We start from the raw sequence: 16,829 nt of genomic DNA, 5'->3' as shown, positions 1-16,829 counted from the left end.
AATAGATGAAAACACGACTGTTTACTTTGGCTTTTAGCTAATTCAGCAATGTAAGTGTCCTGCGTTATTGACTGAGAAATGGATATACCACCCCATAATGCATATAGTACAGGAACGTTATTATTTAAAAATTCTATTAAAAACCTTTGTTATATATTTTATATCAATTGTATTTTATGCATATAAATGTATTTTGTATATCTTGATATTAAGTTTTACATTATATGTCTGAAATATATACTTTTAAAGGGCTATATTGTTTGATATCCTTTTAAATGGTAACATTCCTGTAAGATTACGCTCCCTAACCCCCACCCATTTATAGTTCATCCCCTTACTTTAAGGATACACACTTACGATGTATTTTAGTTATTAAGAATGTACATGCAGGATTGACTAATTGGGTACAATTCAATAACATCATCATTGGACACCTGTCTTGGTATACGGCGAAGAACTAAAGGAGTGAGATGAACATTAAATAAGGTTAAGGCTGTAAGATAGGGAAGAGACATTAATAGTAAGAATATATATTATTGGTGTCACAGCAGTTTCATACTTATGAAATATTTCACATGATCATTTCCATTCATTCTTACTTTCCATACGTTATTATTATCATTGCATTGTCACCATAGATGGCTAGGACTGATCGGCTTGGTAACCTGGTTTCAATACTTTTCCTTATTTTAACATAGAATACAATGTATGTCTAAAATCAAATAGTCCTGTTCCAGGATATTTATTTCAAACATGGTGAACCGTGTTTGACTATTTACGAAAAAATAATTATTTTTATTACACACTACTAGTATCTATGATAATAAACAGTTATTCATTATATATTCTGTTTAAACTCTTTACTGATATCAAGTTGAACGTCAATTGTTCTTTAAATAAAACAATTCCTTACTACAAACAACAATCACTCTACGCTTTCAATAGGAAACCTCGCTGTTAGAACATATCTGTCCTCTTTTATAAACAAATCTATCAGGAGTAGAGTCACCTTTTCATATGTTATAAAAAATGTATTTTGAGTAAACCATGACAAGACGCAAAAAATAAACAAGAATTTGAAACAGAAACATCGCGGACATATAAGGTTTAATATATGACATTTGAATATCTTACATAGTCACGTTCTTTCAATATATGATATTTCTCTCACTTCACTGTGTGTAAGATAGAGCTGTCCAGGGAAAGAAAGGGGTGTAAGAAATTTCCATCGTGCATCCAATTTCACGTGACGTGACGTCACAATGGCTCAACAATGACGTGACGTAATTAATTTGGAAAGTCTCCTATGTCGCAATGCGGAAAAGGCGACGTGATGAATTTAAACCTTTTACGGTGTATCTACCGTATACGTTAGAAAGATGTGATTATTTTTTCTGTGTAAACATTGTTTACAAATATGCAGTATGCTTAATATGGCTGACAGATTTGATTTCGTCTAAAAACCTCAGGGGGAAAATAGATGTTTTCAAAACAGTCCACACGCATCTTCATGGTTTCTTAGCTTATTCTGGTATTTTGATGGCAAAACCTGGGGCTTTACTAAATTTGAAAACCCCTCATGTGGAATTTCCCTATCATACACCCCTGGGCATGAAAGAGTCTTACATTCTCTCCCTTGCATTGTATATAGCATGTCTTTACTACTTGGTTACAAACTAAGGTTACACAAGTTTAGCTAAGTTTGTCAATTATAATTAGTTACTACAACTTATTTAGGACTACGTAACGCATGGATAAACAATAAGATAATCTAGGTACATCAGTGAGCCGACACCAGGATATAGATTTATAATACGAACATTTAACTTAGTGAACCTCTCCATTTTGACATCAATATAAAACATTAAAAAGAAGACGACGACGAATACATTGTAAAATCGATCAGAGTTATTCCATTTATAAAAATGTCGTCATATAATTTCCTCGCTGTCGTCTCTCTGTCACGGGGTAACTACTGTTGAGAAAAGTTGATATTTATAATGATAAATTCGTGTATTTAGGGAGAACAGCATTATAACCTGTTTACCTATGGAAACTGTTGGCATACAAACATTATATATGTATCTTAGTCATTTCGAATAATATATGATGAATGTGCATTAAGTTTGTTCACAAATGTAATCGACAGCTGTGCCACAGTTGCCTCCCTTGAGTATGCCATCCCTCGCGCGAATACAGTCTCCGCTTCCAGCTTCATCCGCGTTACAAACATCCCCAGTCGACCAATAAAAAGTCCCACTTGATTTAGTAGCACCGATCCAGCAGCCTGGAACAATAACACACATTGTCATGATTTACTGGACTCGTTAAAAGAAGGATTTTGTGCTGTCTGCGCATGTCTCTACCTTGTTCTCAACCCATATACCGATATTCAAAGTATTCCTTTGTTTCGTAATTCACCAAGGTAAAAACAGATGATAAAAAACCCGATACAGAACATGGGGGAGGGGACCTAAACAAAAGTTAGAAAATCACGAACACGAACAAAAGTTTGAGCGTCTCCGGGTGTATTTGAGAGTACGTGTTTGTATTAATACCACTGTAGGTTCGGGGGAAGGATAGGCTATACCTTAAGGGTAATTTAAACTATTATTCCGCTATAAGGTTACATAATGAAAAAAGTGTTCTATGTAGAAGAAACAACAGTATACGGAAATAAAGCTGTGAAAATACCTTTGAATAAAAAATAAATACAATGAAAAACATGATTAGGGAATATTTGAAGAAATAATAACCGAAACAATATTTTCTGTCGAGATTGATGGAATCAACCAAATTATCACCCGAGGGCTGGAGATTCCTTCGTTACATCCTCGGTTTGAGGAGGATATATTTCTACCATCATTTTAATATGTTATTGTTGAAAACAATAACAATCAGTATCGGCTGTCGGTTTTTTATTGTGTCGAGGGTTTTTTGTGACGTCATATCAAATTGATCCCGTGACGTCATTTTACTGCCAAATAGAATCGTCCCCTACCTTGAGGGCACGACAGAGAAATCTCCTACCCGAGGGTTGATGTTTTTTGGTTGTGTAACCCGAGGCTCTGCTGATGGTTAGACAACCATAATAATAACCCTAAAGGTTGGAGATTTCCCTGTAGGTGATCCCATCCTATTATTTTAGTCACAATTCTACCGACAGTAGTCTGTAAACAAAAGCACCTGTTGGGTATAAATATCGTCATTCTTGTGATGACGTCACAATTACCGGTAACACATTTTAATGACGTTACAATTGAACACGTGCTAATCGGCACGAGGCTATTTCCACTTAGGGAGTGGCAAGCTGACCTTTCCCGGCTAAAACGGGAGACACACCGGTGAAGGGTGGGAGAATATTACGTCACTGGAACATCTGTCACACTATAGGGGTGACAGGATAAATCATACACTGGGCAGTGAAAGAAGAATCATGAACAGGTCAAACGGGGGATAAATCTGTGAATGTTGGGTGAAGTTAATGTCGTTATCAGTGTGTATGATTTCACGACACAGTTCGAATAAAACGTGGCCGATATTGTACTGGTTTGAACGTTACTGTAGTACTTACTCGTGCTAGACGGACATAACGTAACGGCGGCTGTCTTTTTATCAGTAGTGTCTGCCACTAGGAGGCGGCCAGTTACAGGACAACCTGCGTTTGCCCCAGACCAGGACAGTCCGGTGCCGTGGTACAGGCACAGCCCTGCCAACACATTCTCGGAATATGGTGACACACAGGTAAGAGTTCCTAGAAAATGAAAAAAAAAATACTTGTTTCAATTAAGGATCCCTCTACCACTCCTTCAATACGCATAAGAAACTGTTCTGTTTTCAGTATGACTAAAGCTTGCAGGACGTATATAAAACAGTAATAAAGATGAAATACCTGATACAGTTACAATGTATATCCAAATGAGATTAAGGGGAGATCACTGTATATACGAAAAAACACAATAGAGTGGGGACAGGGATCCTGAAAGGCCTTGTGAGACATGAAAATGTCCCTCATACATGTCTTATGTAAGAAAAACTATATTTTTTCCTTTTATAAAACGATTCTATTTATTATTTTTGGCATCGGTTCTGCATGTGATGAAAAGACATTACTTTGATTCAAGTTAAATTTACATGGAGGCTGTCATCGATGAAGCTTACTGTTCCAGAACACCTAGTATTATTCCCCTTGTACTTTTTCATCGTTATTATCTTGACTATCTTGAATAAACAATTATCAGAGCGTAGGTGTTTTGCCATTACCAGAGTAACTTATACTAAACAACTTGGGAAATGATCATACATGCGTGTAGGCAACTACGGGTGTTACGGCACGATTTATCACGGTGAGAAATCGTGTCTGAGTGAGAAATCGTGCCGTAACATCCGGGTCTGATATTCATTTTAGGCAGCTACGCGTCTGATATTCATTTCGGCAGCTATGCGTCTGATATCAATTTTAGGCAGCTTCGCGTTAGATATAAATATAGGCAGCTACAGTTCAGATATTTGTTTAAGGCAGCTACGCGTCATATATAAATATAGGCAGCTACGGGTCTGATATTTATTTCGGGCAGCTACGCGTTATATATAAATATAGGCAGCTACGCCTTAGATATAGCTATTGGCAGCTACGCCTTAGATATAAATATAGGGAGCTACGCGTTATATATAAATATAGGCAGCCGCGCGTTAGATATAAATATAGGTAGCTACGCGTTAGATATAACTATAGGCAGCTACGCCTTAGATATAGCTATTGGCAGCTACGCCTTAGATATAAAGATAGGCAGCTACGCCTTAGATATAGCTATTGGCAGCTACGCCTTAGATATAAATATAGGTAGCTACGCCTTAGATATAAATATATGCAGCTACGCGTTATATATAAATATAGGCAGCCGCGCGTTAGATATAAATATAGGAAGCTACGCGTTAGATATAAAGATAGGCAGCTACGCCTTAGATATAGCTATTGGCAGCTACGCCTTAGATATAAATATAGGGAGCTACGCGTTATATATAAATATAGGCAGCCGCGCGTTAGATATAAATATAGGGAGCTACGCGTTATATATAAATATAGGCAGTCACGCGTTAAATATAAATATAGGCAGCTACGGTTCCGATATTTATTTCGGGCAGCTACGCGGTAGATATAAATATAGGCAGCTAAGCCTTAGATATAAATATAGGCAGCTACGCGTTAGATATAAATATAGGTAGCTACGCGTTAGATATAAATATAGGCAGCTACGCCTTAGATACATATCAGAAGATACAGAGGAACATTCGTGGCTGGAAACTCCTCAAGCTTTTTTTAAAACAATACATTTTGTCCCTTTTTTCCGAATCTCAAAGATCAACAGTATCTAGATATTTAAAGCTTGGCATACAACTACAACCCTATTCATATGAATTGTGAATAATACGGTACGTCGCGTATCTAAGTTCCTGAAACATTTTTTTTTTTTTATCTTTAAGTGTTTGCCACGTGAAGGTCGTTGTCTGCTCAACTACTATATAGTTCTTTCGGAGAAGTATTGTTATTGTAAGTAACAAATAAGGCAGCGTTTAGCTTTTTGTGCTGCATCAGTACAGATCATTGGCGGTCAGTTATATATATGACGTCATACTATTACGTCATATATTCACAGATCAAACAGATAGAGGCAGCCTCGCCTAGATCATGGCGCTCCAATCAATGGGTGAAGCATCGTTAATGTAATTGCATACAAAAGGGAGTTTTATTGTACTAGACGATATGTTGTATATTGCTTCATATTGGACAAGTTGGTAAAAAAGTTAGCAGTATGCTTCGTTTGGAGGTAAGTTGACGTCGTAACAATTGATGACGTCACTAATTCATCTAGAGTGCAGGGATGAATTGGCGATATTGATAATGATAGGCTGTGCTATTTAAAACCAATCGTTCGAGGCAGTTTCCGCGCGTATAAAATACCCCAACCTGATCTAGAGGTTGATTAGAACTAAACATAAGAAAATCACTAAAAGCTTGCACCTCTAGGTAGCACCTATATCAGATAACGGTTAGTATCGAATAGATTTCATGAGTTTGAAATACAGAACTCTTAAGGATTGTCCAATGGGGTAACACATTTATAAACCAAAAGAACATGCACATAGAATATCCGCGATTCTTAAACAGGGACATTCTCACAGGCGTTATAGAAATTTCCCGCAAAATTATCAATATAATGTTTATCATTAAACAACGTTAGACCTCTTTACACTAGCTCAGTTATGGATCAAAAAATCAAATAAAGCATTGATGATTCATATTTTTACAGAGAGAAATAAGAATACCCCTCGTTTTCCGCCCAATAAACATTGTTTGTGACACTTTAAATGTACTGCCCTTGTTGTGTTATTTCAACGTATCACTACTAAATTTGGGGTCTTCCCTGAACACCAACTCTGCTTAAAATCACATGTTTACATAGGTGGTCAGATGTGATGATAGTGAGTTATAGTCTATTGCAGAAATGGTGTACAGGTAAATTGCACTGGTAAATCAACTTCTGATAACTAAATTTCAGGCGTCAAAACCGGAAGAACTTTTGAATGTGTATAATAATTCCCAAAGGGACTTCTGGAAGCAAATAGGTAAATTGGGTATAAATAATGAAAGTAAAAATATTATTCCTACAGAGGTCATAGATGCGGATGGTAATTTGATTACAGAACCAACTGAAGTTTTATCAGTATGGTGTGATATATATAGTGATCTGTACAATGTCCCAGTTGAAAATGATGAAGTTAATTACACAGAACTTATTAATTCTTTGGGTCCACTGTCAAATGTGGATAGCAATGATATTAATTTACCCATTACAAGGAAAGAGGTTGAAGATGCTGGATTTCGAGCAAAACTTAATAAAGCAGCAGGTATAGATGCTATGATATCTATCCCGTGCAAAATCTATGCTGATATTCTAGACCAGCGTTTATCCAAATGGTTAGAAACAAACAATCTCCTAGCTTAAGAACAAAATGGTTTTGTCTTAATCATCAATACATTTTATATTCTATTTTAAATGATAGGAAAATAAGGAAACAATCTACTTTTGTCTGCTTTGTCGATATGAAAAAGGCATTTGATTGTGTTAGACGTGAGTTTTATATGAATATAATCAAAATCAAGTTAGAAAGTAAGCAAGCACGGGGTATGAACATAAAAATCACTGTAAATCGGGAGATGGTAATTATCATATATTAACCCAGGGTGAAATAAATGACTTCACCAAAAACAAAAATTGTATCGTATTTAACTGTATGTCACACATACGCACGCATACTTACATACATAAATACACATGCATTGTCACACTCAGTATGGAATGATTTCACATGCGCATGCATGACTAAAACTAGCAAGCGATCACGTTTGTAGCAGTATATGTTTTTAAAAATTGTTTATACACACAAACACACGCGTGCATGATCGATTCACACGTACATCTACATATGCATTCGTACCCATATATATACCCATACTTATACACATATATTTATATACAAACGTACATATATGTTCCCATACACAAGTGCACGTATACACACGCACACCGACATATACAAAAAGAGCGTCTTACACAACACCCACACAAAGACTTCAGGATACAAACATGTACTCAAATATTCGTACTCAAGCTTACTTTTGCCATACGTTCGTAGTTTGAAAATATATACACGGGGGTAGACAAGCTTGGTAGTTGGTGTAAAAAGTGGAAATTAGGCATAAATCAAGAAAAAAACAAAAGTTGTGTATTTTCGCAATCCATCTGTACCTCTAACAAATTTTAATTTTACATGTGGTGCTATACCTATAGAAAAAATCAAGAATTACAAATACCTTGGTTTTTGGTTTCATGAACACTTAAATTTACATTTTACTGTACAAGAATTGTGTAAATCTGCAAGTAGATCATTCTATGCTCTTTATTCCAATTATGTGCATGCTGGAGAAATGTGTTATGAAGTTTACTGTAAGCTGTATGTATCCCTAGTGGAACCAGTGCTATTTTATGGTACTGGAATCTGGGGTCTGAATAAATATAGAGAAGTGGCTATGGTTCAAAATAAGGCATGCAGGTATTTTCTGGGGTCTGCTAGAAAAGCAAGTAATGTAGCCTTTCTAGGAGATATGGGTTGGAATTCATGTGAAGTTAACCAATTAACTGAAGTTTTTAGACTATGTTTAAGTATTAAGAATTGCGATGATAGCAGACTACTGCAGACAATTCATAAATGGTAATGTTATATTAGAAAATCGTGGGACTCCCGGGTTGTTAGTCTGATAGCGGAGAATTTTTTTTAAAAGTCTTAACCGCAAATCATCAACGTACAAATGCATGAAGGATATTAAGAATGTCATGAGTTTTGAAGATGATAATAAGTGGCAGTTGTCTTTGTTGGATGACACAAACAATGTATCAGTTGATTTAAGATTGTATGATTGTCTTGGCTGTTAATGGTTTGAGTAATGATGCTATACAAACACTATCACCGGACAAAATCTTCAGACGAGGGCTTCCCTGACACGTTATTTTACAATCTTCTTACTTTTAGATTGTGAACCTTTGAAATAAATTACTTAATTTTGGTTTTGTATTTTATTCATATCAGAAGTTATGCAAACTTCAATATTATACTTTTAAGACATTGTGTGTTATTGTTGTTTCTTATAGTAAGAATTTCGGTGTCTGAGGAGAAGTTTTAATCCTGTATACAGAGGTTTATCGGTGAAAGGGTAAGCAATACGTATGTCAAACCTACCCACAGTTGTCGTTGTAGGAGCCGGGGTGGTGGTGATAGTGGTTGTCGTTGTTGTCGGAGCCGGGGTGGTGGTAGTAGTGGTTGTCGTTGTAGGAGCCGGGGTGGTGGTAGTAGTGGTTGTCGTTGTCGGCGTTTCCGTCGTCGTAATAATTTCACTTACTGGTGCTGAATAAAAAAACATGGTAACATATCCCGAATGAAAATGTTAGGATTATTCTAAAAATGATAATGACGTCAGCTCAACGTTTTAAAAGCTATATTTTGTTAACATTTCATGACTAGCAAAACAACAATGACGTTAATGTCAGAAAAACACAGTGGTACCGCCGCTAACATGTAGCTATTCTTAATCATTTGCTGTCGTCCCTAACTAAATACGGACTAATTAACTGTCAAACAGGTATCTAACGCTAGCCCATCACTATAAAGAGAACCCTTAAGAAATGTGTTCACCTTCACGACAATATTGTGGTGATCTGATGGCTTACCTTAAGTCGTTCTAGATTGAGAATAATTTAAGTAGGTGACCGATGTTTCAAAGAATGACAGCAGCCATCAAATAAAATATCAGTTGATCTAGATATTGATTGGAATGTCAGTATATGATAGTTTACTCTGTGATCCATATCGTTCTAATTCACACGCAAGGAACTAATAACTGTAATGGATTGACTATTGTACTATTGTAGGTAGGCCAATGCTAGTGTACTGGTATTCCATTTGGTTGTAGTAATATGAGGGTATACACGGCTATTCGGGTTTATGTTCTTCATGTCACGTCTAATAGGAAACTAAATGTTGGTCTTTGAAGAAACATATTCATTGTCAATACATCCGTCTACAACTATGGAACTTACACTGAAGGAACCACATATGATCTACTGCTCCCATTTCAATACCCCAATATACCTCGTGCAGCGCACATGTCTACATTACACAAACGGGTGTACGTCGTTAAAACACCCCAGCTGTAATAGGACGTTAAACACGATAAACCCATTCTAACTTAACCTATCAAACACTGCACATACAGGTAAGATGCCACCACATATAAATTAACTTACCAACATTGACAGAAACGTTGATAAGTATATGTAATATCTACAATACCAACAGTGAGTTCAGCTATTCTTTTAAGGTAACATTTTTGTAACATTAATTAAACAACTTCTGTGAACTTATTTATTTTTCACTTTGTTATTCACTCGTGTTGGCCAGGATTTTTTGTTTGTTTGATTTTGTTTAACGTCCTATTAACAGCTAAGGTCATTTAGGGACGGCCTCCCCTGTGTGCAAGATGCATGCGTGTAGTGTATGTGTGTGTATTTTGGGAGGCTGCGATATGTTCGTGTTTGTCTCCTTGTGATAGCGCGGAACTGGTGCCGACTTTATAGTGCTACCTCACAGAAACATACTGCCGAAGACACCCAGCAGGACATCCCACCCGGTCACATTATACTGACAACGGGCGAACCAGTCGTCCCACTCCTAATTTGCTGAGCGTTAAGCTATATACATATTAAGCTGTTTATAACTAAAAGTTTAAAATTTCTATCTCAAAACCTTTCCTCCTTGAAGTAGTGACCGATCAATAACGATCATTGTTGTATTACAGTATTGTTTATATCATTTTAAACAGTGTAGAGTGTATTACGGGAATGTATATACCATTGTATACAGTGAAGAGTGGGTTAATTTAATGCATATATACTTGTATACAGTGTAGAGTGTATTACAATAATGTTTATATCAATGTATACAGTGTAGAGTGTATTACAATAATGTTTATATCAATGTATACAGTGTAGAGTGTATTACAATAATGTTTATATCAATGTATACAGTGTAGAGTGTATTACAATAATGTTTATATCAATGTATACAGTGTAGAGTGTATTACAATAATGTTTATATCAATGTATACAGTGTAGAGTGTATTACAATAATGTTTATATCAATGTATACAGTGTAGAGTGTATTACAATAATGTTTATATCAATGTATACAGTGTAGAGTGTATTACAATAATGTTTATATCAATGTATACAGTGTAGAGTGTATTACAATAATGTTTATATCAATGTATACAGTGTAGAGTGTATTACAATAATGTTTATATCAATGTATACAGTGTAGAGTGTATTACAATAATGTTTATATCAATGTATACAGTGTAGAGTGTATTACAATAATGTCTATATCAATGTATACAGTGTAGAGTGTATTACAATAATGTTTATATCAATGTATACAGTGTAGATTGTATTACAATGTTTTTTATATCAGTGTATACAGTGTAGATTGTATTACGATAATGTTTATATCAATGTATACAGTGTAGAGTCTATTACAACAATGTTTATATCAATGTTATACAGTGTAGATTGTATTACAATTTTTTTATATCAGTGTATACAGTGTAGATTGTATTACAATAATGTTTATATCAATGTATACAGTGTAGAGTGTATTACATTAATGTTTATATCAATGTTACACAGTGTAGATTGTATTACAAAAATGTTTATATCAGTGTATACAGTGTAGAGTGTATTACAATAATGTTTATATCAGATTATACCGTGTAGAGTGTATTACAATAATGTTTATATCAATGAAAAGAGTGAAGATTGTATTACAATAATGTTTATATCAGTGTATACAGTGTAGAGTGTATTACAATAATGTCTATATCAGTGTATACAGTGTAGACTGTATTACAATAATGTTTATATCAGTGTATACAGTGTAGAGTGTATTACAATAATGTTTATATCAGTGTATACAGTGTAGATTGTATTACAATAATGTTTATATCAGTGTATACAGTGTAGAGTGTATTACGATAATGTCTATATCAGTGTATACAGTGTAGACTGTATTACAATAATGTTTATATCAGTGTATACAGTGTAGATTGTATTACAATTTTTTTATATCAGTGTATACAGTGTAGATTGTATTACGATAATGTTTATATCAATGTATACAGTGAAGAGTGTATTACAATAATGATTATATCAATGTATACAGTGTAGAGTGTATTACAATAATGTTTATATCAATGTTTACAGTGTAGAGTGTATTGCAATAATGTTTATATCAATGTATACAGTGAAGAGTGTATTACAATAATGTTTATATCAATGTATACAGTGTAGAGTGTATTACAATAATGTTTATATCAATGTATACAGTGTAGAGTGTATTGCAATAATTTTTATATCAATGTATACAGTGTAGAGTGTATTACAATAATGTTTATATCAATGTATACAGTGTAGAGTTATTACAATAATGTTTATATCAATGTATGCAGTGTAGAGTGTATTACGATAATGTATATAGCATTGTATACAGTTTAGAGTGTACTACTCACCTGCGCATACAGTGTTACCATTGGTCAGTTTTACACATGTATGGTATTCCGGACACGTGGTTTTCTGACAGTCCCCTGCCTGGTTTATATAATATTAAACATTACTTAACACAAAATTTAATATTTTCGATACATCAATCATTCTGAATGCATTTATATTTTAACATTTGTATTTCTTGTTTCTTTTTAATATATAGTAGTTTATATATATTTTTAGTTTTATATACGGCCCTCGCCGTATCACACCCCAAAACTCGTATCAGCCCCCGCCGTATCACACCCCAAAACCCGTATCAGCCCGCAAAACCCATATTACAACCCTTTTGGATTTTTTTTCGTTATTCCATATTCCAAATATAAAAATAAATCAGAAGGTAGTAGTTTTTATTAGTAAGTATGTAATAAACAGAATAAAACACGCCTTTTTCCATATCACACCCAATATCATCCTCGACCAATATCAACCCTTGGGCTGATATTGCAGTCTTTGGTTGATACTGGGTGTGATATGGAAAAAGGCATGTATTATTCTCTATTTATTACATACTTACTAATAAATACAAGTTTTTTGATATATGCGATACGACACAATTGCTCTTACCCATATCAGCCCTCGCAGTATCACATCCCAAAAGCCATATCAGCCCCCGCCGTATCACACCCCAAAACCCGTATCAGCCCGCAAAACCCGTATCACACTCCTTTTGGAAATTTTCGTTTTTCAATATTTCAAAAGAAAAATATATCATAATATAGTAGCTTTTATTAGTAAGTATGTAATTAACAGAATAAAGCATGCCTTTTTCCATATCACACCCGGTATAAACCCTCGACCAATATCAGCCCTCGGGCCTTCGGCCCTTGGGCTGATATTGCAGTCTCGGGTTGATACTGGGTGTGATATGGGAAAAGGCATGTATTATTCTCTATATATCATTAGGAATTAAGAAACATTTACTCTTTAAACAAAATTTTAAAAAAAATAAAAAATATTCCCGAGTTTTAACTTACAGGTGGTGTGGGATACGTTGTGTCGTTCATGTCTTTGAAGGTGTTACCGTCCCTGTCCGACATAGATCCAGCAGTGTCCGTAGTCTCAGTGTTAAGTTCACAGTCCAGACGAGATCGGTGGTAGTTAATGCTCTGACATTCCCGCTGTACCAGACACAAGGTCACGCACTGCTGATATCCACATGGAGTAACTGTCATGTAGCCGAAGCCTCCCAGGTACTTATTGTGGAATGTATCCGTTCTGGCATCTTCACAGTTTTGAGAAGTGCCATACACACCTAAATAAAAAATAAAAAATAGAATTTGCCATACAGATTTTGATTTAAAAACAATATATTTGATACCTCCAATCATAATGTGTTTTTAAGGATAAATAATGTTTTGAAATGCTTAAGACATACTTTTCGTAACACATTTTATATCAAGTTATTTAATCCTGACAATGCTGTAGAAAATCGTTTGTTTGGGGTTTAGCGTCAACATAACAGTTAGTTACATGTAGTTATTTAGCGGTCCAGCAACTGTCGCGTTACAGTCCAGACAACACTAATAGGGTACACATATGGACCTAAAGTTAATCACCAAATTGAAATTGAAGGTTTAAAGATTGAAAGCATCACACGCAAGTACACAGGAAACAGAAAGTAGGGAAAAAAAGGAACAGACGGATTTCAACTGTTGCGGATCAATAAGCGTCTCTTCAATGTCATCTTGGTTACACACACAAAAGACAATGAAAACCCCGTTTCTACAACGGGACACATACATCTCTGTTAACGACATGCAGTGGAATACAGCAGGTCTGTTTCCCCTTAATATGCACAGCGTTGATGTAGATGGGTGTAACAGTAAAGATATGCAAATAATATGTCAATCAAATCACACGAACAACTGTTGAGCTATGCTGTATGTTTACATGGATAAAAGTTACATATATTATTCGTTAAGTTTACCTTCATATATATAGTTAAATCTGGTCGTTAAGAGTTTTATATTAAAGATACTAGACTTGCCATGTTTAACTTCATATCGTACAATTGATTATCTTACTTCCATTGAGTTATTTCCTTGTCTTGTTGGTGTAAGGCAAGGCGAAAATCCTTCCCCTTTTTATTTTCTATATACCTTAATGACATGGAAGACTTTTTTAGAGCCAATAGTTTACTCCCCTTAGAACAGTTGAAAGATAAATTTCAGACTGAGCTGAATATGTTTGTGGATCTTTTTGTCCTGTTATACGCTGACGATACAATTCTTCTTTCTGATTCTGCTGAAGGTTTGCAAAATGCTCTTAACGTTTTTCAGAAATACTGTGATTAATGGAAATTAGAAGTTAATGTGAAGAAAACAAAAATACTTGTATTCTGTAAACGCAAATCTAATAATAACCATGTATTTAGAATAAAAAGTAAAGTTATAGAAGAAGGGGACAATTTCAGCTATCTTGGTGTGACTTTTAATTACAATGGTAGCTTTTTGAAATGTAAACGAAAGCTTTGTGAGCAAGCCCAAAAATCCATTTTTTCTGTGTATCGTAATATAAAAAATCAACATCTTCCAATAGACTTTCAACTTAAATGATTTCATACCCTAGTTAGTCCTATATTGTTATATGGATCTGAAATATGGGGTTACGAAAATATCAAAATAGTAGAACAAACTCATTTGAAATTTTGCAGACGAATTTTGGGCCTGAGAACTTCGACTCCAAACTTTATGATATCTGGTGAATTAGGTCAATATCCTCTTGAGATAGCTGTTAAGTTGAGAATGATGACTTTTTATAACTCACTCTTAACGAATACCTCTAAACTTAGTTGCCATATGTATAGGTTAAAGTTCAAACTTTAAGCCAATAATTTGTGTAAGTTTAAATGGTTAGAATATATAAAAATATGTTTTGATGAAGTCGGACAAAGTTCTATTTTTATAAAACAGGAACCTATTAGTAAATATAATATTAAAAACACTGTCAAACACATTTTTATTGATCAATTTTTACAAAGATGGCATGCAAACATTCAAAATTCATCACGAGGTGAACTCTATGGTAATTATAAGAAGAAACATGTACTTGAGCCTTATTTGACTCGCTTTCCGAAAAAAACAGATCAATATAATGCAAATTTAGATGTTCTAATATGAAATTTCCCATTGAAACGGGTAGGTGGCATAATATCCAAAAACAAAACCGAACATGCACTCTATGTAAAAATGAGATAGGCGACGAATTTCACTATTTATTCAAATGTACAAATTTAATAATTGTAGAGCTTAGAGAAAAATATTTTCCTCTGTATTATAGAAAAAATCTGTCTCAAATTAAAATGAGTGGTCTGTTGTCAATTCGTAACACAACAGTATTAAATGGAATTTGTCTTTTGTTGGAAAAAAATAACAAACTGCTGTAATATGTATCATGATTACTGTTTTGTGAACTTGCCATCCATGTTGTCATCACATGTGTATCATTATACTCTGATACGTGATGTTGTACATTTTAATGTATCTGAGGAAAACCAATAAACTTGTAAAACTTGTAAACTTCCGGGCATCATGACAAAACAGGAAACTATTGAACTTCAAAACAATTTAACGTCCCTTTCTTTAGTATATAACATACTTACATCCCTGGTTTTGCAGTGAGTTTGATACCAGAATGCATGTATCCGGATATTGTGGATGAACGCTTCTTGAATTACAAATCAACTGCATAATTACACATTTGCGCACAATTGAATGTAAGAAACATGTGACCGAACAGCCTACATTTTACAACTCATAGGTTTTTTTATTTATTTTTTTTCGTCGGTTTTTATGTTGAGCTTTATTTGGACTTTTGATTTTTTTTAATTCCTGTGTACATGTTCCTCAATATGATTATAACCACTGATTAAAGTGGTGTACACATTTGAACGTGCCAAGCCTAGATTTCAGGGCCAGTTATTCAAAAGATGATTAGCTTAATTGAAACAACGGCGACATTTCCTGTATTCTACGTGAGGTTTCCTTCTGATGTTCCAGCAATAGTCTGTATTTGTTTAAGTTGATTACATATCAACGTATTTTTTTTAGAAATCTTCATTTGTGGTATTTATGGAAATAACGAATGTGTCTGACACTGCATATTTTTTTAAAACCCGATACCAGCTTGAAAACTTGAAATAGCTTGACGTTTATTCGCCTGTGTATTGTACATTTCCACTTGATGTACCAGACCTATCCATACTGAAACGTCAGCTTCAGATAGGTGTTGTCTCCTGATTATATACGTAAACACTTTGTGTATATCACGTCAAGAGAAATAACTGCATGCTATCCACTTAACGTCCTTATGAAAAACCTATAGGGCACTTTTTATCAAGATCGATTAATCGAATACGCACTTATCTCAACGCTGGTTATATATACAAGTAATATGGACGAGAAAGAAACTAAAGTACGGATGTATCAAACATTCCAGACGTTACACTGAGAATCACTTAAGAGCGAAAAAATCAATTCTACGACTTAATCTACCTTATTATACCAGTAAACTTCAATTAGCATTGAATTTTACAAAACACAATCTAAATCATAAATTCATGACCGAACTTAATGACGTACCAGCTAAATAATCTATGAATGGCTAACTTAATGA

The 16,829-nt window shown here is 34.5% G+C and overlaps 1 protein-coding gene across 1 annotated transcript; it reads right to left on the bottom strand.

The window, feature by feature from the left end:
- Positions 1-215: 215 nt before the first annotated feature.
- On the bottom strand, positions 216-15,639 carry LOC110453300 (integumentary mucin C.1-like). The gene is made up of 6 exons (XM_021502190.1): positions 15,633-15,639; positions 13,190-13,467; positions 12,179-12,257; positions 8,800-8,964; positions 3,575-3,754; positions 216-2,287 (listed from the first exon to the last, which is right to left on the bottom strand). The coding sequence occupies exons 1-6, from the start codon at positions 15,637-15,639 to the stop codon at positions 2,121-2,123; spliced, it is 876 nt and encodes a 291-aa protein (XP_021357865.1). The 3' UTR covers positions 216-2,120.
- Between the last annotated feature and the right edge of the window lie 1,190 nt (positions 15,640-16,829).

This window comes from Mizuhopecten yessoensis, unplaced genomic scaffold, assembly GCF_002113885.1.
Source record: "Mizuhopecten yessoensis strain PY_sf001 unplaced genomic scaffold, ASM211388v2 scaffold855, whole genome shotgun sequence".
NCBI classification, from domain to species: domain Eukaryota; kingdom Metazoa; phylum Mollusca; class Bivalvia; order Pectinida; family Pectinidae; genus Mizuhopecten; species Mizuhopecten yessoensis.
The sequence above is the reverse complement of the archived record's forward strand: the minus strand, read 5'-3'. Positions and strand labels throughout refer to the sequence as shown.

Bases quoted from the DNA above. Each gene is read 5' to 3' on its own strand.
- LOC110453300 (XM_021502190.1), bottom strand. The intron at 12,258-13,189 runs GTAAGTTAAAAC...TATATAAACCAG, and splicing joins CAACGTATCCCACACCACCT to GCAGGGGACTGTCAGAAAAC. The intron at 8,965-12,178 runs GTGAGTAGTACA...TTTTTTATTCAG, and splicing joins TGGTAACACTGTATGCGCAG to CACCAGTAAGTGAAATTATT.